Here is a 26,622-nt window from a genome sequence, read left to right as displayed (position 1 = left end):
GAAGCTCAAATGAGATGAGACAGCCTATTGTTAGGAAGACATTTTTCTGCACCGGAATCTAGGACCAGTAAGAAAGAATTTAGCGACTTGAATCTCTGTTACGGATTTTGTGCCAGGAAATGGCTCTGCCAAGAGGGGCTATGCCGAAACGTGTTTGCAAGGGTCAAGATGCTGGGTAGCCTGGATAAGTCAAGCGCATTCCATGCGGGTGGTGGGGTGAGGGACACAGGGCAGGTAGGAGCCTCGCTGGATTCGATGAGAGATGAAACTCCCCCTGAAGGTTCCCCACTTCTGGCCAGCCTTGGCCCCCATTCAAGTTCTGGCCCTTCTCTCCCGGCTTCCTGAGAAGTCAGGGTTCTGCCAAGCCCTCAGGTCCTCTCTGCGAGCCAGAGGCTTTCCTGGTGCTCTGGTTCTGGACGGCGGCAGGTGAGGGTGGATGTGAGTGGGTGAGGAGTGGGTGAAGGGCAGGGCGGGCAGAAGGGTCGGGAATGGAAGAGGGGAACACAGGTGTCATGGAGTCCAACGGGGATCCTTGGTAGAGAGCTGCCCATCTCCTCAACTTCATCTCCCGCCCCCTCCTTCTGCTCACTCCATTTCAGCCTCACTGTCTCCTTTCAGCAAAGCTCTTAGCAAATTCAAACCTCCACTCACACGCTTCTCCCTCCCTGTAAGATGTTTAGACTCCCTCTGCCCGCATCTGCCTCCCTTTTTATTCTTCAAACCTTGTATGCACCACATGCCTGCTCCCCAGAGAGGCTTTGCAGGACAACTCCACTCCCACCTGGCTGAGTGGCGGCCCTGCTTTCCTCTACTCATGCGCTGCAGGGTCCCATCATTGTACTTGTCTCTAGTGAGATTTAGGCGCTTGTTTTCTTGTTCACCATCTGTTCTTTCTCCCAGACTGTAGGCTACAGAAGGCAGGGATGGCGACAGCCACTCATTTACTCAGACACAGGGGATAAGACCATGTGTGGAAACTGATGCAGTGCCTGCCTTCATGGAATCTGCGCTTAGCGGGGGACAGACATATAAAAAAATCTCACATACGAACTGTAAGACTGTAGTCACGCAAGAGACATGTGGTGTTTAGAGCCCGATAAGGTCCACCAGAGCATCCCTAAGGAAGTGACACTGGAGGGGTGAGCGGTGTGTAGAAGGTGAAGAGAGGCAGGGCTCTGCAGGTAGCAGCCTGTGCAAAGTCCCTGTGGCAGGAAGGAGCATGGCGAGAGGAAGGGATTGAAAGAAGGTCAGAGGCTGAAGTACTGGTATGAGGGGAAGCCGGGAGCGATTTGAGGAGGGAGAGCTCAGGCCCACAGAAAGATGACATTATCGAATTTGTATTTCCAGCAGATGTTCTTAGCCCTGGTGTGGAGAGTTGATTGGAGAAAGCCAGGGGGCATTTGGGGAGAGTAGGTAGGAGGCTGTTGAGCTGTCTAGGGAACTGAGGATGGCGGTGCAGGTAGAGAGAAGTGGATGGGTGGGAGATTTTTAAGAGGTGCAAGAGACAGTGATGAGTGTGGCGCATACGAGTACTGGTACACGTGTGTGGTACCTGGGCTGCTGGGACCAGGCCAGAGCGTGGCAAGTGAGGGTTGTCCCCATGACTTTCCTCTTCTCTCTTCCCCTCCTTGCCCAGAGGGAGATCTGGCTCTCTCACCTTTGACCTGTGGCCTTCCTCCCCAGCTGTTTCTTCTCGCTATCTTCATCTTCCTGGGGCTGGGCCAGCCCAGGAATCCCAAAAGCAAGAGGAAGGGGCAAGGGAGGCCTGGGCCCCTGGCCCCTGGGCCTCATCAAGTGCCGCTGGACCTGGTATCGCGGGCTAAGCCATACGCTCGCATGGAGGAATATGAGAGGAACCTTGGGGAGATGGTGGCCCAGTTGAGGAATAGCTCCGAGCCAGCGAGGAGGAAGTGTGAGGTCAATCTGCAGCTGTGGCTGTCCAACAAGAGGAGCCTGTCACCCTGGGGCTACAGGTAGGCTGGGTTGGGCGGCTGTGGGCAATCTATGTGTGGGGGTGTGGAGGATACCTTGTCCACTGTCCCCATAATTGTAACAGTTAAGATCTTGGATGCAGAGGCCTGAATGTCTGCATTTGAATACTGGCTCTGCTTCATACTTGCTGTGTGATTTTGGGTGAGTCGCTTAGCTTCTCTGAGCCTCAGTTTTCTCAACTGTAAATGGAGGTGCTAGTAGTACCTACTTCACAGATAGGCTTGTTATTAAATGAGGTAACCATGTAGAGAGAGCACTGCCGTTATTGTTCTCCAAGTCCCTGATGAAGTGCCTGCAAGGCCTTCCCTGAATGTCACTTTCTTCAGCTCAGGGTGCCTCGTATACATCTGTCAATTACAGCACTTTCAGGCAATACCGAGCTGGCTGTGTCTGCATCCATCTCGTGCTAGACTATGACCCTCCCGAGGCCTGCATCGGAATCCTCTAAGGATTCTCATGCCACACCCAATCAAAGCCTCCAGGGCCGAGGCCCAGAAAATGGTATTTTATACATCTTCTCATGATTAGAATGTATAGCCAGGTTTGAGAGTCACAACCCTCTGCCCCTAGATGACAGAGATGGTGTCTTACCTTAGTTGTAGCTCCGATTCCTAGCACAGAACCTGGCATGCAGAAGGGACCCCATGTATGTGTGTTGAATGAATAATGAAGAAATAAACTAACTCTGAAGTTTATTTCTTCACTCACAAACCCAGGCCAAAGATTTTCTAGCCATGCAACTTATGTCCTGAAACTCTAGAATACCATGTTCGATAGAGTTTTCTCTGATGATGTAAAGTTCAACATGGTAGCCACTAGCCTCATGTGGCCATTGATCACTCGAAATGTGGTTAGCACAACCAAGGAGTTGGTTTTGATTAATTTAAATTTATCGTTTTATTTTTTTATTTTATTTATTTATTTTTATTATTATTTATTATTATTATTTATGCCCACAGCACCTGGTCTTCCTTAGGTGGTCTCCCATCCAAGTACTAACCAGGCCTGACCCTGCTTAGCTTCCGAGATCAGACATGGGGCTTGTTCAGGGTGGCATGGCCGTAGACCATGGACTGTGGCTCCACTGGGGTGTGAACCCAGGATCTCTCGCGTATAAAGCAGACGTGCTAACCACTACACTATGGAACCATGTCCATAAATTTAAATAGTCACATGTTACTAGTATCTACCATATCTGGAATGTGGCAATTGGAAGGGTCCATAAAGATCCTCCAAAGCTGGGCTTCTCACTCTACAGTGCCCTTGACTTTCTTGGCGATCTTATAAAAATGCAGGTTCTGATTCAGGAGTTTGAGGGGAGGGATGAGATTCTACGTTTCTAACATGCTCCCAGGTGATGCTGACGCTGCAGGTCCTAGAGTCAAGTTTACCTCCCAAGTTTAGCAGATGAGAAAACTGAGGCACGGTGAAGGAAAGGTCAACAAGCAAGTCCCTAACTCTCAGCTCTAGGAGGGAACGTGTCTATGTTGTCCATCAGTGGACACCTAACATCAAAGACAACTCACTCCCATGGTGGTGCGTGAAAAATATTTGTTACATAAATAGAAACTAAGTCAGAATAGAACCCAGGCCTCCTGATTCCTCTTCCAGTGGGGATCAGGCATCAGTGTGATCATATATTATTTCTCAGCTATAAACAGGGTCTGTAGCTTCTTTGCGACCCCACAGCACCATCTAGTACTAGGATGGGCATCTTGCTTGATGAAAGAAAACTGGGTGACGGGTGACTTTCAACCTGAATAACCCTGGGGCACCTGACTTGCCTTCCAAGATCAGTTTTCTCCCTAAGAACAGACCTGATTACTGCCCTTCCTCCCTCATAGCACAGTCTTGCAGTGGTGATGAAAATCTGGGTTAGGAAAAGCAGGGGTGTGGTGAGTGGATGCTGATTTACTCTTTCCCACTACCTTGGCCCTGCGTTCTCTCCTGCCTTCCTGCAGCATCAACCACGACCCCAGCCGCATCCCTGCGGACCTGCCCGAAGCGCGATGCCTGTGTCTGGGCTGCGTGAACCCCTTCACCATGCAGGAGGACCGCAGCATGGTGAGCGTGCCTGTGTTCAGCCAGGTGCCCGTGCGCCGCCGCCTCTGCCCGCTGCCTCCGCGCACCGGGCCTTGCCGCCAGCGCATGGTCATGGAAACCATCGCAGTGGGCTGTACCTGCATCTTCTGAATCATCAGGCCTAGAGCCTGCGGGCAGCCGCAGGCCGCCCTCCCTGCACTCCCATGCCATGCAAGGCCAATGAAAAGTAAACGCTGTCTTTCCCAAAGCAAGACCTTGGGTTTGATCCTTGTGGCTTCAAAGCCAAACCAGGGTGGGGGTAGGAGGGTCCTGGGAGGTAGATTTCAGATGAGTATAAAGGACGATTTTTCATCACTCACATTTCTCCAACACTGAGACAGGTTATTAAAAAATAGTGCATTCATTTCTACCGTTTAGGACAGTCACATAGTTCCTTTAATTTGGGTTTATAGCCTTATTTCAGCCATGTTATTGGAGCTTGGTTAGTATAAACCTATATAGGAGTGACTAAGCCATTAAGGCAAGGACCATTGCAAATGAGCTCTTTAGAAGCGTGAGCTCCCAGTCTCTGTAAAGGTCCAGCTAAGGCTGAGCCTCTTAATAATATGAATGGATTCCTGCTCTGGATGGAATAGGTGCTCTATAAGGTCTCTTTCAATTCCGAGATTCTCTGCAGGTCAGCCTTAGACCCAGAGACGAGCCGCCAGGGCGCCAAAGAACAGGGGTTTTTAACCGGGGCCAACAAGCCCCTGAAATTTTCACATGCAAATGCATTTTTATGAGCTGGAGATTCCTGATTTTGAACAGACACTCAAGAGTTGAGATGCATCATCATAGATCATTCTTTCATCCAGCCTTATCCACAAGGGGATCGGGTTAGATGATTTGCTGATATCGGTGGTTCTCAGACTCTAGCTGGCACCAGAATCACCCGGAGGGCTTGTTAGAACACAAATTGCTGTGCCCCAAACACAGGGGTTCTGATTCAGTTGATTCGATATGGGGGCTGAGACTTGCATTTCCAACAGAGTGGCTCCCAGGCGGTGGTGCTGCTGCCATTGGTCTGGGGACCACACTTTGAGAACTCTGGCTTATATCACTTTGCTGATGAAAAAGGCAATGTGCACAGACTTGCTATAAAGCCCCTGCTGGCTCCTTCTCTCTGGATGCTAACTCCCCCTGCCCCACCCCATCAGCCCCTTGCAATTCAATCCTCCCCCTGCCCCCTAGCCCCTGCAACAAATCCTAAATCAGCTGCTGTTAGGTCTAAAAATACCTTCCCTCCCCCAGGACAGCTGAGGGGCTCAGGCTATTTTCTGAGGGTAAGAATAGCTGGCACTTTAGAGTTAATTTCAATAAGAGGGCCAACAGCCAGTAGAGGAATACTTTACTTGGCTGCTGTAACGTCAGCACTTAAAGTAGCTTTAGCTCTGAATGTTTTAAGGGTCTAATTCATGAAAGGGCACTGGTTAGGTATGTGTCTGTCTGGGGTGGTAAGTAACTTACCTTTTTTGGTATTGTTCTAGAGTGGATACTGGTTAAAATTACCCCAGGAAGCTTCGGCCTGGTTCCAGACACATGGAAAATAAACTTCTTGTGCCAGCCCAAGCTGATGCCTTCAGCAGCCGCTTCTCTTCCCTGGGGGGTGATTATCTCTGGGGGCCACGCAGCCTGCTCTCCAGGCCTTAAAACTCCAGCCGCACATGAGGGACCCACGGCCTCCAAGGCCTTTTTGTGGGGTGAGGGCATGGGAAGATCCGAGCAACGGGAGGGTTGCTCTAGTCCTGGGAGGAGACCCCAGGTGCCCAGGGACATAGGGACTGGGCCAGGAAACTCCTCACCTGGTGGGATGGCCTGTCCTATTCCTACCAGAGCATTAGACATGCAGAGATCCTCAATAAATGCCAGTTAGTTGATTAGTTTTATATGGATGTTGCCTTTTCCTCTTTCTGGGCTTCAGTTTTCTCATCTGTGTAACCAGGGCTCTCCAGGGTCTTTTGTAGTTTTACCATTCTGGGGACTCCAGAGCTTGGTCTCATGAGCCTGGGCTGGCAGCGGGCTCTTCTCAGCCCCCTGGTTTTTAAAGGCAGCAGCAGAGAGTTCAAGACCTTCAGAGAGCTGGGTCTATACTGTACCCCTAACCTCCTTTGGTCTGAGTTTAAATATTTTATGTTTTCTACTATCTGGTGAGAAACCCTCATTGGGTAAGAACAGGGGCCTCACTTGTCTCCTTTACTGCTGCATCCCCAGCACCTAGCACAGTCCCAGATGCAAAATAAGGGTTCAGGGCTTGGTGAATGAATGCATGCATGCATTCATGCATAAAGGCCTCTAGGGGGAGCCCAAGCTCCCTCTGTTGCTTTTTCAAAGTTGGATTAGGAACAAGGCATTCCTCTCTTCCCACCATTCCCCTCACCACCCCCAACTCTACCCTCCACAGCCCCCTCCCCACAAAGTGCTGAAATCTTGCTCGAGTCATCTGCTCTAGAGTTGTTCCTTCAAGGCGTTCTCAATGGGTACTACACTCCCCCCAGGACTACTGAGGATGAGTGTGGCCTTTTCCTGTTTTGTTTGGCAGATTATAGGGCTCTCTTTGTCTTTGCAAGTGCTCTCTCTTCTCTCAGAGGGCTGTAGGTCCTTGGGAGCTTCTGTCCTGGCCTGAGATGGCTAGGGTGGGCCCAGGGGCAAAGGTTTCCTGCTGGTTCCCATGCTCCCTTCCCCTGCCTTCAGGAATCTGTGGCCTTTCCTTGTAGGCGGGGAGGTGGTGAGATCTTGCTCTCAGGTTTTGACTTGGGAAAGCAGGCAGTATTGGCATTTTGGCCTGGTTTGGTTCTGAGCTGTTTGGGCCTGCCTACCAGATAAAAGGAAGTTTGAAGAACCAGCCAGTTCCATTGCAGTCAGGCTGGGACATGGAGCCGAAGCCCTGGCCAAAGACTAAAGATCAAGTGTAACTGCCCTGGTTTGCCTTTTCTATGCATATCTTGAGGGATGCAGGGGAGGGGTGGTTTTCAGGGACAAATTTGGTATTGGCCTTGGTCCTCTGGCCCAATACCAATGGTCATCAGTTATACCATGACAGCCCGTAGCATCTTCATTTCAAACACAGATCATGAAAAAAATGCCATTACATGTTGATTTCACTGGACTTGAGGAGTGGGGAGGGCACAGCCTCATCCTGGGTGTGTTTGACATTCTGCCTCGCTCAACACCCTTTCCACCCTTCTGATTTTGTAGTTTGGATGAGACCACTTCTGCTCCCTGGTCCAGTAGCTGTATCCTAAGCCTTTCCACATGTGGCATTCACTTGGCCACAGGAATCGGTTAAGCAGGGGCCCAACTGGCCCAGAGCCCAGACTTTGGTTCAGGGGTCATGGGAGCAGACCCTCTTGCCCTGGGAGCTGTTGTAGCCGTCCTTGACCATAAGTAATGGCGCTGGCATTGCACAGTGCTCTGTGCTTGGACTTTTATGATAAGCAATAAAACCCTTTCATTGCTGAAGCCAGTCTGAGTTTGGTTTTCTAATACATCAACCAAAAGCATTCTTACAGGTGTGTCAGTCATAATACCTGTAATAACCAACAGCTATATGCGTCTTGCACTTTAAAGGCATCATCTCTTTCACTACCATTACCATAGCTGTGGCATGGTAACAACTTTGAAGCCAATTGGGGCCTCCCCCTACTTGAGGGCTATTGTGCCCCATGCCGAATTCAATGAATTTTAAGGAGAAGCTCCAGATTTGAGCTCTATTCAGGAAACCTTGGGCAAGTTACTTCCTCACTTTGACTTTTATCTCCATTGCTACAAAAGGAGGCAAATTAGCTGAATTACTTCTGGGGCCATCCCAAAGGATAGTCACAATATCACTGTCATTTGGCAGTGTGTGTCCTCCTGGGCCAGACTTAGCAGGTCTGGTTGGGACTTGGGCACCTGAATCAGGTTAACCTCCAAAGAACTCTATCCCAACACGTTTTCTTCCTTTACTCCACTGGGGTGAATGTCTGGGAGAGAGGTATGACTGCCTTCCACCACCTTGGAATTTGTCTCTGTGCAAGACAGATCATCACATTACTCCTCAATCCTTGCATAATAGACAGAATGGTCAATTCCTCCAGGTGCCAAAGCTTTCCTCTTTCTATGGTCTTGCTCTCCCTTGTCCTACTGGTTGCCAGGAAGCTCAGTGCTATACTGACAGTTCTGCTGGGGTAACCATCCTACTAGTCATCTTCCCCAACATGTGGTACTGTTGAGAGACATGGATGGTATCTAATAAGTTATTAACTAGGTACCTCACATCTAGCAAGCTCAAAGTAAATAGGAGCTATAATTACGTCTTAGTTTTCAGATCTTCCCTTCTACTTTATTTGTAAACCATCTGGCTACACGTTTCATTGTTGATGTTGCCTCAGGTACATTTTGTCAGTTGGAAGTGAAAAACAATAAAGAAATTAGTTGCAGAGTTCTCTGTCTTATATTCCCCCCCTTCCCCAGAGTTATCCTGTCTCCTAGTTAGAAAACCAAATGAGAAGCAGCTGGAGAAGATGGATTTTTATTTCTTTTAAAAAAATAAATAAAATACATACACTGGCTTGAATTTCCTTCCCTTCTCTTACACCCTCCCTTAAAAAGAAACAACCACTCTGAGAATCCTTAGAAGAGGCAGAGAGCAGGCCACCTGGATCCATCCGGGGAGAAGACACTTGACACACGAGGGGTCAGACAGAGGCTTGGCCTCTGTGGTGGTAAGATCCCCCTTCAGCAGGGGATGGACCGTCCCAGGTTCACCCCAGAGCCCTCACAGTTCAGTCTTCACCTTGTGCATCAAATCCTTTTGGTCTATCTTGTCTAGGTCCTGGTACCAGCGGTTGTAAGCCAGTAGGGCGACATTCTTGGCGGCTACAGCCATCACCTCCACGGAGCTGGCCGCCCACTCCAGGGCATTGAGGTGGAAGAGTTGGTCGTGCAGTGCAAATTTCGGGAGGGTGGTGCGGGAGCCGTGGACGGGGTGGGCCTGCCACTCCGCCGTCTGCACTGAATAATAGGAGCGGAAGAGGGTCTTCAGCTGGGACCGAAGGAGGGGCTTGGGGGACTGGACTCGCCAAACGGCTGCGTCCTGAGGCTGCTTCCGCCTGAAGTTGGCCGAGATGTTGACGGGACAGATATTGTCCAGGGCACAGAAGAAGGTGGGGAAATCTGTGGTAAGGATGTTGGCGAAGGGGAAAAGCTTAGGGTCGGGGAAACCAAAGTAGGAAGAGTTGAGGTAGCCGTGGACCAAGGAGATGACAGTGGGCTGGTAAGAGTCCTGGATGACGTCAGTGGGTGAGTTGAAGCCTTCAAAGGTGATGGTGCTGTTGTCCGGGTGCAGGGGGGTGGCGATGACCACTATGTCATAGAAGTCGGAGCCAATGCCTACCTCATTCTCATACTTTACCAGGTACAAGGGTTTCCCTTCTAGAAAGATTGAGAAAAGAGCACGAAAGCCGACTTATTTCTCCCATTTAGGGCCTAGCATTGAGGGTATGAGACCCGGGTGCAGCTGGGCTGTCCAGATGGTGGGTCCTCATCTTTCCATGCCAGTGTGACCGCAGAGTGGGCACTGGACTGGGAGTCAGGAGACCCGAGGTCCAGCTCTGCCTCTGCTGTTGACTGGCTCAAAATCCTCAGTGGTCAAATAAATGGGGTTAGATGAATGCAAATCTATTTTCTGGCTCTAATATCTGAATTGGGACAACAGTGCCCTCTGGTGTCACTCGGCAGTGGTGGGGCTTCCCACTGGTTTTTTGGAATCCTCCCAGGCAGATCACAGACGGGGGTCTAGGGACAGAAGAAGGGAAGCGTTCACTGTAGGAATGGAGCAGCCATGCTCCCGGCTCTGTCCACTCACCTGTCTGCTGCAGAGTCACAGAGATCACCGTGGCATGGATGACATTGGCCTTGGTGAGCTTTAGCAGACCGGAACACACCAGCTTGTTGCCTCCCTCCACGGACCACAGGGTGCCTTGGGCTCCAGCTAGCGCCATAGCACCTGGGCAATGCGGAAGGCGGCCAGTGGGTTCTCAGAACCACGGGGCAGTGGGGCTAGAGAATCCACCACCTCCCACCTGGGCCTCCCTTCCAGGCCAAGACCCCGCCCAACCACGGCAACAAAGTGCTCAGGCAACCTTACTGAGCTGGGTAAATGTGAGGTTATAAGGAACCCGGCCCATTCTGGGCACTGTGGGCCGGGGAAGGGCAGGCGGGCAGGCTGAGGGCCGTAGGCTCACCAGCAAAAGCGGGCATTGCTGCCGACTGGCCATAGCTGGCCCGCAGGACGGCGGAGACGATGTCATCGATAAAGCGCTGCGTGACGCCCACCTGGAGCAGGGACTCGGCCACAGAGCGCTGGGTCATGTTGATGAAGCTGGACTCCCCCAGCGAGTACAGCAGCTCCTCCACGCCGGAGAAGGCATAACCATGGGCCTGGTACTTGTAGATCCTGGGAGACACGCGGAGCTGGAGCCCTTGCGCAGAAGCCTTTGGGCTGACCGCCCGTTACTGGGCCACTGCGCCTGAGAGGCCCAGCAGGGACCCACCCTCCTCCCCACGTAGAAGTGGGGAGAGGAGGCTGGTTACACTCTCCTTGGCCTGTTCGCTGGCTGAGGTGGGCCTGCACCACCTAGCGGGACAGTGCAGAGGGAAGGGCAAATGCCCGGAATCCCACTGGACCTGGCTTCACACTGTGGCTCTACCGAATGACAGTTACAAAGCCCTCTGAGCCCCTTCCTGCCTGAGGTCGTGACCCTCTTCTCATCCAGCTGGACTGCCAGGCAGCAGGCCTTGACCCCACCGACAGCTTCGGCTCTGCCCTGGATTCTAGGACCGCACTGGGCCTGATGGCAGCTGCTTCATGCCAGTGTCGTCACCCTCTCTGCTAGCCAAGCCTGTCCTCTCCCACGGCTCAAACCAACAGGACTCCCACCAAACTCACATCTCGTCCCTTTCTCCCCAGCTCCCCCAATCTCAGAGGCTCGCCATGTGCCTGTGACCACCTGCTGATGGATTTCTGGATGCGCTGGCCTTTGACATGTTGCCTCTGCCTGAGTTTGGTTATCAGTGGGACACCCGATGGAGGTGCCCCGAAAGCAGTTAGAAATGTGGGTCTGGAAATTAAGGGGATACAGGCTGACAGGTAGAGGTCACCGCTCATGAAAGGAAGAACTCAGCATTGTTGGTTTGAAAACAATTGGCAAGAGAGAAAAGTTTAAGAAGTAGGGGTAAGGATATAACCTTTGGGGGCTACCTGGAGAATATGAGGAGGAAATGCCATAAAAAGCATAGTTATGAAAGTGGATAGAGTGGAAAAGCACCAGAGACCAGGAAGAAGGCCTGGAGGCCATGCTGACACGCAAGGCTCTGCATCTGGGCCAGGAAGCAGGAAGAATCTTCAGGAGGGTCTTTGGGGCAGTGCCAGCTTGGCAAGGGAGTGGACTGTGAGAAGTGGACACAGTGACAACAGACCACCTGTCTTTGTTACCTGGAAAAGAGAAGGGGAATGGGAACCAAGGAGGAGAAAAGCGTGAAGAAAGGTGTTTGTTCTAGATGGGAAAACTAGGGGACAGCAGTTTGTAAGGGGGTGGCCCACAGGCTGCATGTGGCCTACAGATGTGTTTCATTCGGCTTATAAAGTGAATTGGTTGCATACAATGAAAAACTGGGAGATTTCACATATAACTCTGGAAAAATGGGAAGACCTAGCCACATGAGTCTGGCATTCCCACACAGCTACGGTTGGCTCTCAGAGTGCTGGCTGACCTTTTCTGATGTGGCCTTGCTCGTCAGGGCACCCCATTCCCTACCCTTCTCTCTCCCATCTGGCCGCTGCATATCCCAGGTCCTTTTAGGTGCCTGAGTTTACAACTCATGCTTAGTTTAGCAGAGGGAAAGAGGATGCCAGTGTGACAGTACCAGAGACCATGCCTGCACTGAGCCAGTACAGTCCTCACGCTTGGGGCTTGATTGGAAACTGGACTAAATGGTGCTGGGTTCTCACACCCAGCAAGCACCTTTACTTTTCAACAATTTACAGTCAGGCTGGTTCCTTCCCTACCTCTTTTTCTCTGTCCCTCTGGAAACCCCACAGCTCTGCCCAGCCCTACCTCATGAACTTCTCCATGACCTCCTCCACCCACATCTGCAGTCTCAGGAAGCTGATGCCATAGTGCCACCACAGGCGGAAGAGGTTCAGCAGGTACCAGTCAGTCTCCTCCAGCACGAAATTCTCCCCGCCGAAGATGGCGCTCCTGCCCACCACCTCTCGCCGGTGTTTCAGCCCTGAGGAGACATGGAGGAGACTCTCAGGTCCCCTTCGGAGGGCCCCCCAGGAGACGTACTGCCTGAAGCTGAAATTCAAGGCTTTCCTGAAGGATGCAAACGGACTGGCTCCATTAAAAGGAAGAGAAACACTTTGGTTTGTTCATATGAGCTGCTTGTTTAAAATAGTAAACAAATACACTGGGGGAATATTTGGCCTGGCTAATCAATAGAGATAAAAATAAAAATAATGTTCCAGTTTACATTTTTTTTTTCAACAGGGATCCACTTAGCAGAGTGAAGGAAATTCAGATGTCATCCCAGAGTATCCAGGGGCAGACAGCTGCAGTGCCGCTCTGGGAGGGCAGCCCTGGGCACCAAGACCACATGGAAGAATCACGGCTCCTTGTAAACCATCTACACTCTACAACTTCCAGAGCACTGAGACTTGTGTATCTAACTCCATCCTCTCACAGTCTGGGAAGAGGCAGGACAGGTGTTAGCTCCCCCACTCAAAACTCAAAGATGTGGAAACCGAGGCTTAGAGGTTACAGGCCCTGTCCCAAGTCACCATTCCTATCCCTGAGCCACTAAGTTCCCTTACCCAGAGGCAACCAGTAAGTTCCTTCCTTCAGTATCCTTCAGAGATATTTTGTGAAACACTCATCAATGTGCCTATCTCTATGTTATTCTTCTCCCCACCTCCACATACTATACACTGTCCTGCACCTGACATGCTGTGTCTTGGAGATCGTTCTATATCTGGGTGTAGGGGATGTCCTCATCTGGCTGCTGAATAGTCTGTGTCCTTACACAATAATTTATTAATCTCAGATCCCAGTGGGTGGGCTGGTAGGATCTTTTCAACCTTTTGCTATTCCAAACAATGCTGTGATGAATAACCTCGTGTGTATGCCACTTTGCCTATGTGCAAGTATACCTACAGGATCACTTCTGAGAAATGGAATTTGTGTCAAATGGTGTACGTTAATTGCGGTTTGGATAGACGCTGCTGGAGTTGAATACCAGCTCTCTCACTTATTAGCTGCATGGCCTTAGCTGAGGTGTATACATTTTCTGAGCCTCAATTTCCCCAGGAGGAGATATCACCTACCTCTCGTAGTCTGGGAGGGAAGATTAGAAGTAATGTCTACATACCACCTACAAGGATGCCAGGACACTGGTAAGCACACAGCATGTGAAAGCCATCACAAATATGATTATTAAGAGGTGGAAAGGGAAATAAACTGGCCTGGGAGTCAAACCTGAGTTCTAATCCGGGCTCTGCAACTAACTCACTGTGTAACCTCAGGCAAGTTTCTTCCCCTCTCTGGTCTCAGCTGCTCTATCTGTAAAATGAGATTGGGCTGCATGACCTTATGGCCTTGACCACAGGGGCAATCTAGGAAGGGCCTGATGGCTGCTGTCAGCCCTGGAGGCTGGACGATGGAGCCTCAGGACATCACACTCACCCAGGTGCTTGACGAATTCCTGCATGTGCAGGCTTAGGGAGTGGAAGGAGGCGGCCCCGCTCTCGTAGTGCTGCTTGTTGACCGAGATGGTGGCCAAACGGCCACCCACTGTCCCCTTCTCGAACACATCGATCTGCACCCGGGGGCCGAAGTGCTGCTGCAGGAAGTGGGTCACGGCAGAGCCCCCGATTCCAGCCCCAACCACAGCTGTCAGCAGGCCCAGGAGGCAGGCAAGGAGAGAGACAGAGCATGGGCATGAGACTGCAGGTCACACCTTCGTGGACTTCTGGGCCAGGGGTTCCCCGGCACTTGCCTTCATACTTATAACACCTCAAAAACAAACAAACAAACAAACAAAAACCCTGCAGACTAGTCTTTATTAATAAAGAATAAAGGACAATCTGAAAACAGCCATTTACTGTTACCCTCATTTTATAAAGAAAAAGACACTTTGTCTCTATTTTTATTGCACTATGAAAACCTGGTCACTGATAGGTACTGTTAGGTAGATCAGCACTTGGAAACCACTCCTTAATTCAAGGGTTAGCAGACTATAGCCTATGGGCCAAATCCAGGCAGATGCCTATCTTTGCAAACGAAGTTTTATTGGAATATAGTCAAACCCTTTCTTTAGTTTATTGTCTCTGGCTGCTTTCATGTGAGGCAGAGTTGAGTAGTTGCACCAGACTGTAAGGCTAGCAAAGTCTAAAATATTTACTCTCTGACCCTTTACTGAAGAAGTCAGCCAACCCTTGGTCTAGTCCAACCTATCACCTGACACTTAAATCATTTCTACATCGGTGTTTGCCAAAACTGGAATGCATCCTATGACAGGTTGATTCCAGTTTGGACTCTTGTTGTCAGTTTCGGCTTGTTGAAGTCTTTTTGGGTCTTATCATCCACTGTCTTTCCTATACCTCCGACCTTCCTGTTATATATAAACTTGGTTCATACGCCATCAGTACTCTCATTCAAGTCACGGATAAAAACATTTCACTAGACAGGTCTGTGCGGTGCTACTCAGAACCACCGTCCGGACAGATATTAATTTAGACACTAATACCAAATAGGACTGTGAAAGGACAGTAAAGCAGATCTGAAGCTACTGAATGTGCTTGCCATGCTACCTACCATTTTTGTCTACCATGTATCTGAGACACAGCTTCCTCTCATCTGATAATCTAGTAACTCTATCTAAAAAAAAAAAAAAGAAAAGAAAAGAAAAAGAAAAAGGAAAAAGATAAATCTGGTGTGATTTGTCCTTCCTGGACCCATGTTGGACCCTAAGACCACTATCTCCTGTGAAGAAGGCAAAAGTACAAGGTGCTTTATGATCCGGCCTCCACTTACTCCATTCGCTGCCCCACCCTTGCAACACTCCACCTTCTTGTCTGTCTCGACTGCTTTTGCTGTGGAGCATGTGACTTTGCTCTCTCATGCATGCATTGCTCCCTTTGGCATTGCTGTTGCACCCTGCCTTGCTGACTTCTATGGCCTTCATGCGTCATTCTTAGCTTGCCTGACCCACCTAAAGACCACTCAGGCATCCCTCCTGCATATCTCCGCATCACTCTCCTCTTCCTTCGCCTGGTCCTTAGCACACTCTATTCAAATGGTCTGTTTAAGGACTGAGAGCAGATCGCTCTGTCCCCAGATCCTGGCAGGCAGGAGAGTTCATTAAGTATTTGTTGCAACTTGAAAAAACAAACTTCCTCCTTCTCAGTGTTCACAAAGCTACTTCCAAGAATGCCATTAACCTTTTCAAACCAGTGTGCTCCCCTCTCCTTCATTTGCAACAGAGCTCCAAATTACTCATTTTTTCCCAGAGAAACTGCTATCACAAGGCCTGGAAGCTGCCTAAGGGCTACAGGGAAGCAGAAGACCTCATCTCTTTGAGAACCAGCTCACTCAACACCCATGAACTGACACCCACTTTTCTGGTCTATGGTACAATGTGCTGGTGCATGAGATGAATCAAACAGGGCCTCTGTCCTCTTGAGCCCAGGCAGGGAGTGGGCAGACAGACTCATGCACAATCAGCTATGACAATGTGTGACTAAATGCAACAACACCTTTCCAGGGAATCTGGAAGAGGAAGCAATGAGTTCTGCCTGCTTGAGGGTGGGGAAACACAGGTTTCACGGGGGAAGGAACATTTGATCAGGATCGTGGAGGACAACTGGCTTTGCCTATGGGCAGAAACACAGCCCCCACAGAGTAAGAGCATGAGCAGGGCAGTGTGTGGAACTATGGGGGATATAAGGGGTCTAATGCTACACCCAGGTGTTCAGGCTTGATCCTGCAGCAGTCTGAAGTGTAAGCCATTCTAACAGGAAACTCCGCATTCTCACTGTGGGTAGAGTCACCATCAAGGGCGGACAGAAGCTCCTGTCAGAGGGCTGAGGACAATTAGGAAGCTATAGGGCAGCTTGGCATTGCCAAGTGTCCTGCTCTAGATGACTCCTGGGGCAAGGTAAGCAGGGCCAGCTGCAATGAAGCAGGCAGCAAGCTCTGCATTGCCAGAAGCAGTAGTGCTGGGAGGAGGCCCTGAGTGATCAGCAGGAAGTGTCTAGTTGTTGCCCATTCCCAAGAGATGAGAGAGTGCCCAGCATCTCCAAACACTGTCTGCCTAACTCTTTCCCATCCTTCAAAATCTATCTTCTACATGAGGTCCTCTTTGACCACTTTGGCCTTCTTTCCTCTGAAAACCATAAACTCTCAATCCCAAACTGATTTCTGGCATGCGTCAGTATGTCTTAACCCTTTGGGGCCTGAGCTGTGGTTTTCTAAACCAAGAAGCCTTAGCACTGCATTGACTCTATTAAGTCTGTGGTGCTCCTATGGGACATCCCTCCCTGCCAAGAGGGGTACACAAAGGGCAGACGAATGGAGTAGGAACGCCTACTCACCCACACGAGATGCCTAGCAGCTCTGCCTATGGGAATTATATATGTGAGGGATTTGAAAATCTTTGACTCATGTTAAAATGACAACTGTTAAGAGGAAAAATACTAAGCATATATGGAATGCTAGTCAATAATATGCACAATGAAGTGTTTAGCGAAGTTTCCTGTCTGCAATTTATTTCGAAATCCATTAAAATAGAAGATGGATTAATGGATGTATGACAGGTATGTGATAGGGCAAGTAAATACAGGAGCAGTTTGTTAACGGCAGAATCCAGGTGTTGAGTATACAGATGATCACTGCATAATTCTTTCAACTTTGGTGTACATTTGAAATTTTTCAAAATAAAATGTTGGAATAAAAAAAAAAAAGACTGCTGTTAAAAGTTCCCCACTCTAATTCAGCAAATCTATCTCCAGCAGACCTACCATGGGTTCTGTCTTCTACTCTCCTTGAGGTTCTGGCTTAGACGTTACTTTCAGGAAGCCCTCCAACACCCTGCCAGGGCCATCAAAGTCTGGGGTGAAGTGCCCTTCCTCTATATCAGGGTACTTACAGCCTTAGCACTAACTTCCCTGTATTGTGCAGTCTTGTCTGAAAAGGAACTATGGAGCACCGTACCTACTTCCCAGACGGCCTTCAATAAACTTTTGTGAATGACAATCGCCCAGACCCTGTCTTCTCCGTCATCAGGGCACCTGGCAAAAAGTCGGGTCCATGGCAGATGCTCAATGCTTCTGGATCTTTCGGCAAGATCAGTGGCCGCTCTTGCCCTAAGACTCTCTTCCGCCCCAGGAAGCCCTCGACACATGCCCATGCCACCCTCCGCATCAGCACCATGCCTACTGCGGTCCCCTTCCTCGCCCAGTCGCAGTCCCTCGCCTCTTCTCCACCCGCCTCCTCCCCAGAGGACCCCTGCCTCGCTCAGCTGCCTTCCCCATCCCCCACCCTGCTGCTGCCGGCTGAGAACCCTCTTCCCGCGCAGCATTCCCCAACTCAGCACCCCACCCCGTCCTTCCCGCACCGATTTTGCTGGGCCGGGCGTCTCCGCCTGTAGCGGCGGCAGCGAGGAGCGCGGCCAGCGCGGCGAGGAGCCGGGAAGCGCGGGCCATGGCGGGCGGCGACGCAGACAGCACGCCAGAGTTCGGGCGCTCGCGCGTTGGCGCTGGCTCACCGCCCCGCCCCGGAGCCCCACTGGCCGGTCCGCCTTCCACCCTCGCTGCTCACAGCCTCTCATTGGACGAGTAGTCGTCTCTCTCCAACACAAGGCCTTCATTAGCTGCATCTCTCTTCGGGCAGACTCTGTCATTGGTAGCTTCCCCGTCCCGCCTCCTGGATGCGGGCTCCTCATTGGCTGGCTCATCCTGCCCGGCGCAGGTGCGCGCGTTCCGGTGCTCAGCATCAGGACCAGGACCAGGACCGGGACCCAACAAAGAGGGGATTGACTGAAGAAAAAGAACTGAAGCTTTGACGACCTCAGTTCAAGGCCAACCTCTGAGAGTTACTAGCTCTGTAACCTGCTTGCTCCGTGTCTCATTCGGTTTCCCTGCTCTAAGTGGTTGTAACAATCACGAGATAAGGAATGTGAAAATGCTTACCAATGTCTCCCAAAGCTGGAAACTGCTGACCAAGCATGCAGTCAGGGTTACCCTATGCATATGCCGAAACAAGGCCAGATGCTACTGAGATTGTTATTTATGTTTATTTGCAGCTTCTACAGTTTATATCTCTGCCTTCTACTTAAAAAACAAAGGGTTTCATCCACTCTCAGAGGAGAGGAACGGTAGGAATAAACTCCCGTTTTCACTGTTTGAGGAGACAAGACTAATGTGGCTAGTTTATGAGACTGAAAGATTTCCTCTAGCAGAAAATAAAATCGAGGATGCGTTTCAGGATAAATAAAATCCATATTTATTGAATCAGACTGTGGCTAAGAGAAAAAGCTGAAGAAATTTAGAGAACAGTAAAAGAGTGTATAGCTGGGGTCCTAAATCAGCTTTGAGTCATAACAGGGCCAAACTGGATTACTAGTGAAGTGGTAGATGAGTAAACATGCATTCTTCATAGTCTTAAAAAAAAAAAAAAAACTTTTTGGAGATGTGTCAGAATGCAAAACCTTTTAAGTTCACTTTCTAAGACTCAAAATATTCCTTAATTTTTTAACAAAGCATTCATTAATAACTGTGCAAAGTTCTCTTATGTGCTGACTTGATCAACAAGGTGGGTCAGTGGTCAATAAAGTGACCATAACATATCAATATACAATATGAATTAGGCAAACAAAGACATTAAACGTGAACTGCAGTTATTTCAAGTTGGGTTTTATTAAAGTTATTTCTGCATACCATATATCATCCTTAGTTTTCTCTATTTGATTTTGCTTTAGTTTTTTAAATACCTTTATTCATTTATCAAATCCTTTACCATGAAAGCACTAAATATTACTGATTCCTTTATGATAGTGAGGAAAATCTGTAAGATTTGTAGAATCCAAGTACTAAAAAACCAAGATCCCCTCTTCAAGTGAGCCAAAGCTCCCTACATATCTTCTGCAAGCCAATAGTGTCTTTTCACTTTACCATCAAGATGAAAATAATTAGGAGCACTGACACAATTTTCTTGTTCCTTCAGTCTAAAAACATGGATTTTTTGCATTATGATTAAAAACAAAACAAAACAAAACCCAAACCACCAGAAGATAGAAGGAAAATAAGTTACTCTGATTAGCTTATGTTTTGTTAAGCATCTGTTAACCAGTCTTCCCCTTTTCCTAGACTTTAGTCAGCTATAAAAACATAGGAAAAACAATATGTATAATAAAGAGCACTAAAAATAAATATTTGAAGACCTACTGTAATAGGCAATTTACATATTTCATTTAATCCTCACAATATTGTGAGAAAATTATTATAACCATTTTAAAAATAAGGAATCAGCCTCAGAAGAGTGAAATGACTGAGGCCCAAGGTTACACAGATGACTGAGCTGGGATTCATGTTCAAGTCTCTGCTTACCAAGCTTCTCTGCTCTATTATGCTGCTCTAGCTCCCGAAAGCCCTTCAACTTTATATTCTTACTGTTATAGCTCCATCTTCTAAATTTACAATTTTAAGTCCACAAAACTACTAATAAAAGAATCTAAAAATTATTCTCAATCTACTTGCTAAAACGGGAGGTTCCAAGGAATATTAGAAAACTTAAGGTAATCAGAACATTTCATATGTAAAATTATGGTTATTCTAATTCACTGGTAATGACAGCTAGTAATCCAAGAACCCATGGGTAATTATAATTGGCTCATTTTCTTGTCATCATCTGTCAATCTCAGGAATATAGGCAAAAAAAGACAAATTCCTATTGTGAAACTGACTGCTCATTAAACTTACAGTACGCACTCAGTGGAATGACAAAAGAGGTTCTGGTTTTAAAATCATACCAGCAGTGGTGTGTGCATTCTAAAATCATGTACTTTTTTTTTAAGTGTCTAAATCTGGTGAAGACGGTAGGGCCCACTGGGGGATGACTTTATTGACAGAAGTCTGTGTACTGTTCTAGAATTATATATATCTAAGAGAATAATTTTTACCACTTCACTGAAAGGGGTCAAGGGTTCCTGTATCTGTAGAAATGGATTTATTTTATGGGTAACTAACTTAAATCTAAACCTATGCAATCTGGACAGCTAACATTTAATTGTCTGCAGGGGGCATTTTTGCAAGTTCATTAAAGAACTGTTGAATCTTAAATGACTGAAGTTAATATCTAGTTGTTCCTTATTCAAGTTCTTACTGAAATTTAGTTCACTAGTTTTAGACATTTTTTTTGAGTCCAATTCTAAAAAGTCTGTTTTCATACTCAGAAGAAGTGGAAGGGGCAAGGTTACATCATCAAGGCCTCTTCTAACATTAAAATAGGCATAAGTGACCTCCTTTCTAAAGTCTGATGTATCATTCATTCACTAACTCATTTATTGAACAAATCTTTTACAGAACACCAGCTACAAGAAGCAAGACTGAAAGAATCAAAAATAAACACAGAGGCTCATATGTCTAGGTTAATATGTAAAAGGGGAGCGAAATGTATGACAGATACAAAAACTAGGAAACAAAACTTTTCAATGTAAGAGAGGTAGTGAATTGTATCAATTAAAAAAAAATTCAGCATAATTAAATGAAAGGAATGGGAACCTAACATTTTTTCCCTGACCACATCCCTCCATAATCTAATAAAGGATCATAATTTAAATTTGACAAAGTGGCAGAGGATTTCAAGGCTGGTGAAAAGAGAAATTGTAGGTAAATTACCTATACAGACCAATTTAGGTCATTAGCTGCCTCAGTTTCCCTGAAATTATTATATACCAAGGAGGCTGAAAATAAGTTGAAGATAACTCAGCAAAAAAAGCACAAAGTTTCTTGGCCATCCTTGCTTGAAAGGGACCTGGGTATCTGGAATTTCTTGATGTTTCCTGTCTTCCAAGTTTAGCCTGGGCCTTAGCCCTTGTAAATGGGAATCGGAAAGGAGCAATGAGTGTGAATATGAATTCTACTTGGCAGGGACTACGAGGACAAAAAATGGCTATAAGGAAAATAAAATAAAGAGAGAAAGTCCTGAAAAATCTATGTATATAAAAATCAACCCAAACGATCTACATTCACACAACTATAAAGCATTATCACTTAAGTACCCAAATGTACCAATCCCTTTTCCCACAAAATACACAAGATCCTATGCAATACCTGTTATAAGGACTATCAGAAAGGAACAATTAGTCCAAAATACATAAACATATACTCATTTCCAACTTTTAAAAAGATTTTGGATTGAAAGTCCTCAGAGAACTAATTTAAACATAATTTTCTTAAACATAAAGGCCATAGAAACACTTGTCACATTGTTCAAATGCCGAATGGCAAGACTTCTGATGAGACCGAACAGGTCACATTAAATCAATAGAGTATCTTAGAAATAAAGCCAATATGACTAAATCCAAAACAGATCACATGAAGTACCTCATGTACAAACCTAGTTTAATAAATAAAGGAAACACAGGTGACTGCGCTCTGGAAGAACATTTGGTTCCTCACGGCCCATTCAGAGTCTTCTCTGAGATTCCACTGCCACTTCCACCTGGGCAAGTCTAATGGTGCGGCCATGAAGCTTGTAGCCATCTTGCCTTACCAATGCCACTGTGCCGGGCTGCACCCCAACACCAGCTGGCACATGACAGATGAGTTCATGCTCATGAGGGTCGTATTTGTCACCAATGGGTGTCATCTTCTCCAGGCCATGCTTGGCAAACACGCTTTTCAGCTTTGCTTCTAAAAGTGACAACCCCCGGAAGATCTGCTCCAGAGTGAGCTTCTGGTTCCCAGGCTCTGTTTCTTCAGAAATGCACTCTGTAGTCTTCTCCAAAATGTCTGCCACCTCTACCAAGTCCTTACAGAAACTCTGAATTCCTACAGAGAAGCCAGATAATTTTATTGTTTGTGAGCAAATCACCCCGCTCTTGGAAGGCACAGATAGGTGGCTAGTATACTGGGCACCCTAGGAAGTGAGCAGACTGCCATATATAACTCAAGGATCATCATCAATAATTACTACCTAACCCAATGACAAGCCAGTTTCTCTTGGAAGGCATACTAGGAAATGGGGAAGATGGTCAGAAGCCAAGAACTAGGTAAGACTATAAATAATAGGCTGAGGAACTTTAAAAATGTGACCATTTTTACGTTTCTTATACTTTTGCTGCTATTTATTTTTAAAATTGAAGTTATGTACATTTTGAAAATTCTCGCCTGTCTCAGTTGTACTGAGGCATCCATTCTCAATAGGGATAAGATGTTAAGATTTCATAGAGGGAAGTAATAAAAAAAACAGTTGACAAGGCTGTGCTTAGGCGGGGCAAAAGAGTGATTTATTTTAAGGACTGGCTCAATACAAAAAGTAAGCCACAACTATAAATGAAGTCTCTAACTGCCTGCTACGAAGTTATATGTAATTGCTAGAGATGAGCCAAAACTAGTCCTATCTTTTTAGAATCACATGAACTGTTATAGATCACATGAAAAAAGCGAACTTGGCTGTTGAGAAATCTCATCATTTTCAAGAGAATGTCTTATAAAGATCAATCAAGAATATCAAAGGCATCTCTGGTGAGTCAAAAGACAGACACTCTTAAGAGAAGTTGAAAGCTGTAAGCTTCTGGGCTGACTTATATAATGCCAGGGTACAAAGAGCCCCGGCTTCTATTTAGTAAAGTTCTAGGAATTTGGGTAAACAGAAGCCTAGGTTCTCTTGTCTGTACAGTGAGGGGTTCAGTCTCTGATTTCCTTCTAATTATTGTATCATTTCAATAGTAGTTTTGTTGGCATCATTTCTTGGGGTGGGGAGGGAGGATCCTTTGTGAGCTATTTAAGAGAAGGTAGATTACTGAGACAAAATTTTATCCCTAGAATAGTCATCATACTATAACCTTTAAAAGCATTCTACTTTTTTTCATACTTCCATGCTCACTAGCAAGCTTCAATTTTCTAAGTATTCCTGGCCACAGGAAGAAATGACCTAAGGAAATGACTCATATGGCATGTTTTGCTACACAAACTTTGCTCTGTAAACAAATATATCTCATTATCTATAAAATTCTTTTGAGTTTAGTTAATATGTACTTGTTCATGGGTACCTTATTAATTTTTAAGGAAACAGATATAAGCCAGTTCCTAACTCAGAGCTTGACTTTCGGTAAGCCAACTCACCCTGCTCCCCTTAAGTGGGCAAGAAGTCTTCCCTAGCTATTGAAACCGGTCACAATCGGTCTATCTACTACAGAAACTCCCTGTAGCTCAGAGGTAAGCCAACTTTTTCTGCAAACGGCCATATAGTAAATATTTTAGGTTTTGTGGGATTAGAGGCAAAATCAAAGACTTTATGTAGGTGATTATATAACAAAAGAGAAATTTCCACACATTTTTAATGATGAAATTCAAAACTATATTTATGGACTAAGAGGCTTGGCTTGGCCTCTGACAGTTGGAAATAAGAGACTAAAACTTGGATGAAATATCAGGGATACAATTTGAGAGTCAGGACTTAATTGGTACTTGGAGCCTTGAAACATGATGTCTACAGCACTGGATGAAAAGCAGAATGCTATGCCAAAGCACTGGGATTAGACAGGACAGGAATGAAGTCAATCTGTGCACAAACAGACAAAATCCAGAGAACAGGAAGTAGTGTGATTAGAGGTCAGGAGACAATGGACTCATGTCTACATCTATCACAAATTCACTTTTTTTCCAGCTTACTTGTAAAAGACTAGATTAAACAGGATGCAAAGGCCTCTCAAGCACTTTCTTTCTATGTGTGGTGAAAGTACAATGCTCCATGTTAAATTGTGAGTACAGCAAGTAATCACAGATTTGCTCTTTACCACTGAATTTCTATTACTCAATTAACACTTTCATGAACACATCTGGAACAAGATGTGGCGCATGCAGAGAAAATTTTCTGAAAGGCTTTGAAACAGACCAAAAATATTCAACATCATTAATGAAAAAATAGATATGATAAAGCATAGCCTCCAGCGTTATCTGCTTCTATGTGGTCCAAGCTTTTGTCTTTGAGTTATTTTAAAACTTAGCAAACTGCAGAATACTGAGAGTAATGCAAATAATTCTTGTCCATAATAGTAAAAATTGTCTAGTAGAGGTGCAATTGATTATTGCACTATAGATACAGACCAATTTTGCTTCTGTGAAGCAAATTTCAACATTCTTGATTGGCCTATGCATCTGTTTTTTGGATTCTCCTCTGAACATCTTAATAATTCACTTGTTTGGTTAATGTGTTAAAACAGAATTATTTGTATAAACACTAGAATGTTAAATGTACATGTTTGAAAAATAAAATAAAGGTTTGGTCAAAATAAACACAAGCAATATTTAAGCAAATGGTTCACTAGACAACATTCCCTATAAGCAGCATAGAAAGACTATGGGAATAATAAAAGGGTAGAGCAGGGATCAGTTAAGGACCCAGATGTGTTTTCACTACGTTCAGTTTGCAGAACTGTTAGTAAGTGGCCTTAAAGTAGAAGGTATTTTTTATTGTGACTAAATCTCTCACCAAATATCTTGGCGTCTTCTACACATCTCTGAGTTCGTCTTCTTATGTTTTCACCATCAGCTACAGCTCTCTGGTATCTCACCTGACCATCAAAAGCAAAGTCAAAATGATGAGAAAATGAATGTTTTTTGGTACAAAAGAATGTATTTGCTTACTTTACAAATGTTTTTCTCGTGCTAGGTTTTTAATTAAAAAAAAAAAAAATAGTAGGAGTTGTAGAAATCTTAGATCAGCTACTCCAAATCCCCAGTCAAAGAAGGAACCCACTCTTTATAGCAGCCCTGAAAAGCTGTCATTTAGCCTTCTAGTTCGAATACTCTATCAAGGTTTCAAGCTCATCTTGAGAAAAAGCTTTCTTTTTCACATTCACCCTCCAACTTTTGTTAACTGAATTGAACTCTAGGACAACCAAGAGTACGTTTTAAAAATATATCAACTATTTGAAGGCAATTATTTTAGTCCTTTTAGTCTTCTCTTTCATTCTTATAATCCCTGTTTTTTTTCCTTTCCTTTTTTTCAACTGCTCTCATAAAACATGCTTTCCAATCTCTTTACCATTCTGGGTGGTCTTGCTTTGTAATTACTCTAATATCTATCTTCCTCAAAGTGTGTCTGTCAACCCAGATCAGGGCACAGTTTGCCAAATGTAGTCTGATCAGCAGAGTACAGTGATAAATGATCGCACTCATTCAACAAATATTTATTGAGTGTCTATCATATGCCAGGCACTGTACTACCTTTGAAGCTACCAAAATATCAGGTACCTAAGCAGTGTAACACAACAGGGAAATGAAAAAGATGACTATCTTTAGCCAGTGATATTTTTGAACTGCTACAGATTATTTTGCCTAGTATACCTAGCAAAAGAGTGGAAGTAGAAGGAAAGGTAAGGAGCCAATTAGAGGAAACTTAATTTTAAAAATGGACACGAAAAACTTTATTGGATATTTAAACCAGAAGGAGAATGTGAAGAACAGAACAGATAATATAATATCCACTCACTGTTAAATCCTGGACTTCCTTCTCTAGTTTAACAGCTTTTAGCTTTAAGGCTCTTTCTGCAAGAGAGGGCCTAAGCTCATCGGGAGGGTCCTCAGAACTACAGTCCTCACCAGCAGTTCTCTGGGTGGCGGTGCTGAAAAGGTGCAGACATCCCCTAAAGTGGGAGGGAGGTGGCGCATAATGAAGAAATGCCATCATGGAGAGCCAAAGTTACAACAAAATTCAGAGACCAGGAAGTTTCCAGACTGAACTCTAGACAAAGTGCTTTCAGTTACAGTAACAATATGAAGTTATAAAGTGCTTACTAAGTACCAGACACTGTTTCAGGGTTTTACTTAAATCATCTTTTTATTTCATAATGTTTAAGTATTATTACCATCTCCATTTTACAGTAAGAAAACTGAGGCTCAGAGAAGATTAAGACTTGCTCAAGATCACATAGATAGTATTCTATTAAGCCAGGATACTGAGCACCAGGCAACAGAAATAACCAGTAGTGGGGACACAAAAGTCAGGAAAAGAAAACCAACATCTGACACCCAGAACTGGCAGGGCAATATCAGCAGGCATAATTCAAAACACAAAGCCATATAGTTCTGGTTCAAGCCTTCATTTCACAGGTGGGGAAAATAAAGCTCAGTAAAAGGATTTTACCAAACTGGAGTTAGAGCTAAAATTCTAAACCCTCTTGATCGTAAACTATAAGTAAGGCTTTTAGAAAAGAGAACCTGTGCTGAACAAGAAAGATTCTGAGATGGTAACTCACCTGTATATAAAATCAAGTCAATTAAAT

General features: G+C 46.0%; 3 protein-coding genes across 6 annotated transcripts in view; 1 reads left to right on the top strand and 2 right to left on the bottom strand.

The window, feature by feature from the left end:
- Positions 1–4,276, top strand: part of IL17B (interleukin 17B) — a 5,528-nt gene extending 1,252 nt beyond the window's left edge. The window contains exons 2-3 of the mRNA XM_011371133.1: positions 1,684–1,973; positions 3,954–4,276. Coding sequence (XP_011369435.1) covers positions 1,684–1,973; positions 3,954–4,185 — 522 coding nt within the window. The 3' untranslated portion in view covers positions 4,186–4,276. The remainder of the gene's footprint in view (positions 1–1,683; positions 1,974–3,953) is intronic.
- A 4,328-nt stretch (positions 4,277–8,604) lies between these two features.
- Positions 8,605–17,872, bottom strand: PCYOX1L (prenylcysteine oxidase 1 like). 4 transcript variants are annotated; one of them, XM_011371130.2, is made up of 6 exons: positions 17,728–17,872; positions 13,797–14,003; positions 12,171–12,345; positions 10,299–10,510; positions 9,920–10,060; positions 8,605–9,486 (listed from the first exon to the last, which is right to left on the bottom strand). In XM_011371130.2, the coding sequence occupies exons 1-6, from the start codon at positions 17,813–17,815 to the stop codon at positions 8,831–8,833; spliced, it is 1,479 nt and encodes a 492-aa protein (XP_011369432.1). In that variant the 5' UTR covers positions 17,816–17,872; the 3' UTR covers positions 8,605–8,830. The 4 variants fall into 4 exon arrangements, with proteins under 4 accessions (XP_011369432.1, XP_011369434.1, XP_023393071.1 ...); XM_011371132.2 differs by having other exon boundaries at positions 13,797–14,126; positions 17,728–17,853; XM_023537303.1 differs by lacking the exon at positions 17,728–17,872 and adding an exon at positions 17,325–17,589.
- A 1,131-nt stretch (positions 17,873–19,003) lies between these two features.
- The window catches only part of GRPEL2 (GrpE like 2, mitochondrial), a 9,628-nt gene continuing 2,009 nt past the window's right edge, over positions 19,004–26,622 (bottom strand). Inside the window, exons 2-4 of the mRNA XM_011371128.2 lie at positions 25,830–25,983; positions 24,828–24,909; positions 19,004–22,162 (exon numbers count right to left, since the gene is read on the bottom strand). Coding sequence (XP_011369430.1) covers positions 21,798–22,162; positions 24,828–24,909; positions 25,830–25,983 — 601 coding nt within the window. The 3' untranslated portion in view covers positions 19,004–21,797. The remainder of the gene's footprint in view (positions 22,163–24,827; positions 24,910–25,829; positions 25,984–26,622) is intronic.

This window comes from Pteropus vampyrus, unplaced genomic scaffold (assembly GCF_000151845.1).
Source record: "Pteropus vampyrus isolate Shadow unplaced genomic scaffold, Pvam_2.0 Scaffold185, whole genome shotgun sequence".
Taxonomy (NCBI): Eukaryota; Metazoa; Chordata; class Mammalia; order Chiroptera; family Pteropodidae; genus Pteropus; species Pteropus vampyrus.
This window is presented reverse-complemented; position numbering and strand designations above follow the sequence as displayed.

Coding starts and splice junctions, on each gene's coding strand:
- PCYOX1L (XM_023537303.1), bottom strand. CDS start 17,520: ATGGGCATGTGTCGAGGGCTTCCTGGGGCGGAAGAGAGTCTTAGGGCA. Junction 14,004..17,324: donor GAAGGCCGTCTGGGAAGTAG/GTACGGTGCTCC, acceptor GCCTGCTGACAG/CTGTGGTTGGGGCTGGAATC. Junction 10,061..10,298: donor AGCAATGCCCGCTTTTGCTG/GTGAGCCTACGG, acceptor CGCATTGCCCAG/GTGCTATGGCGCTAGCTGGA.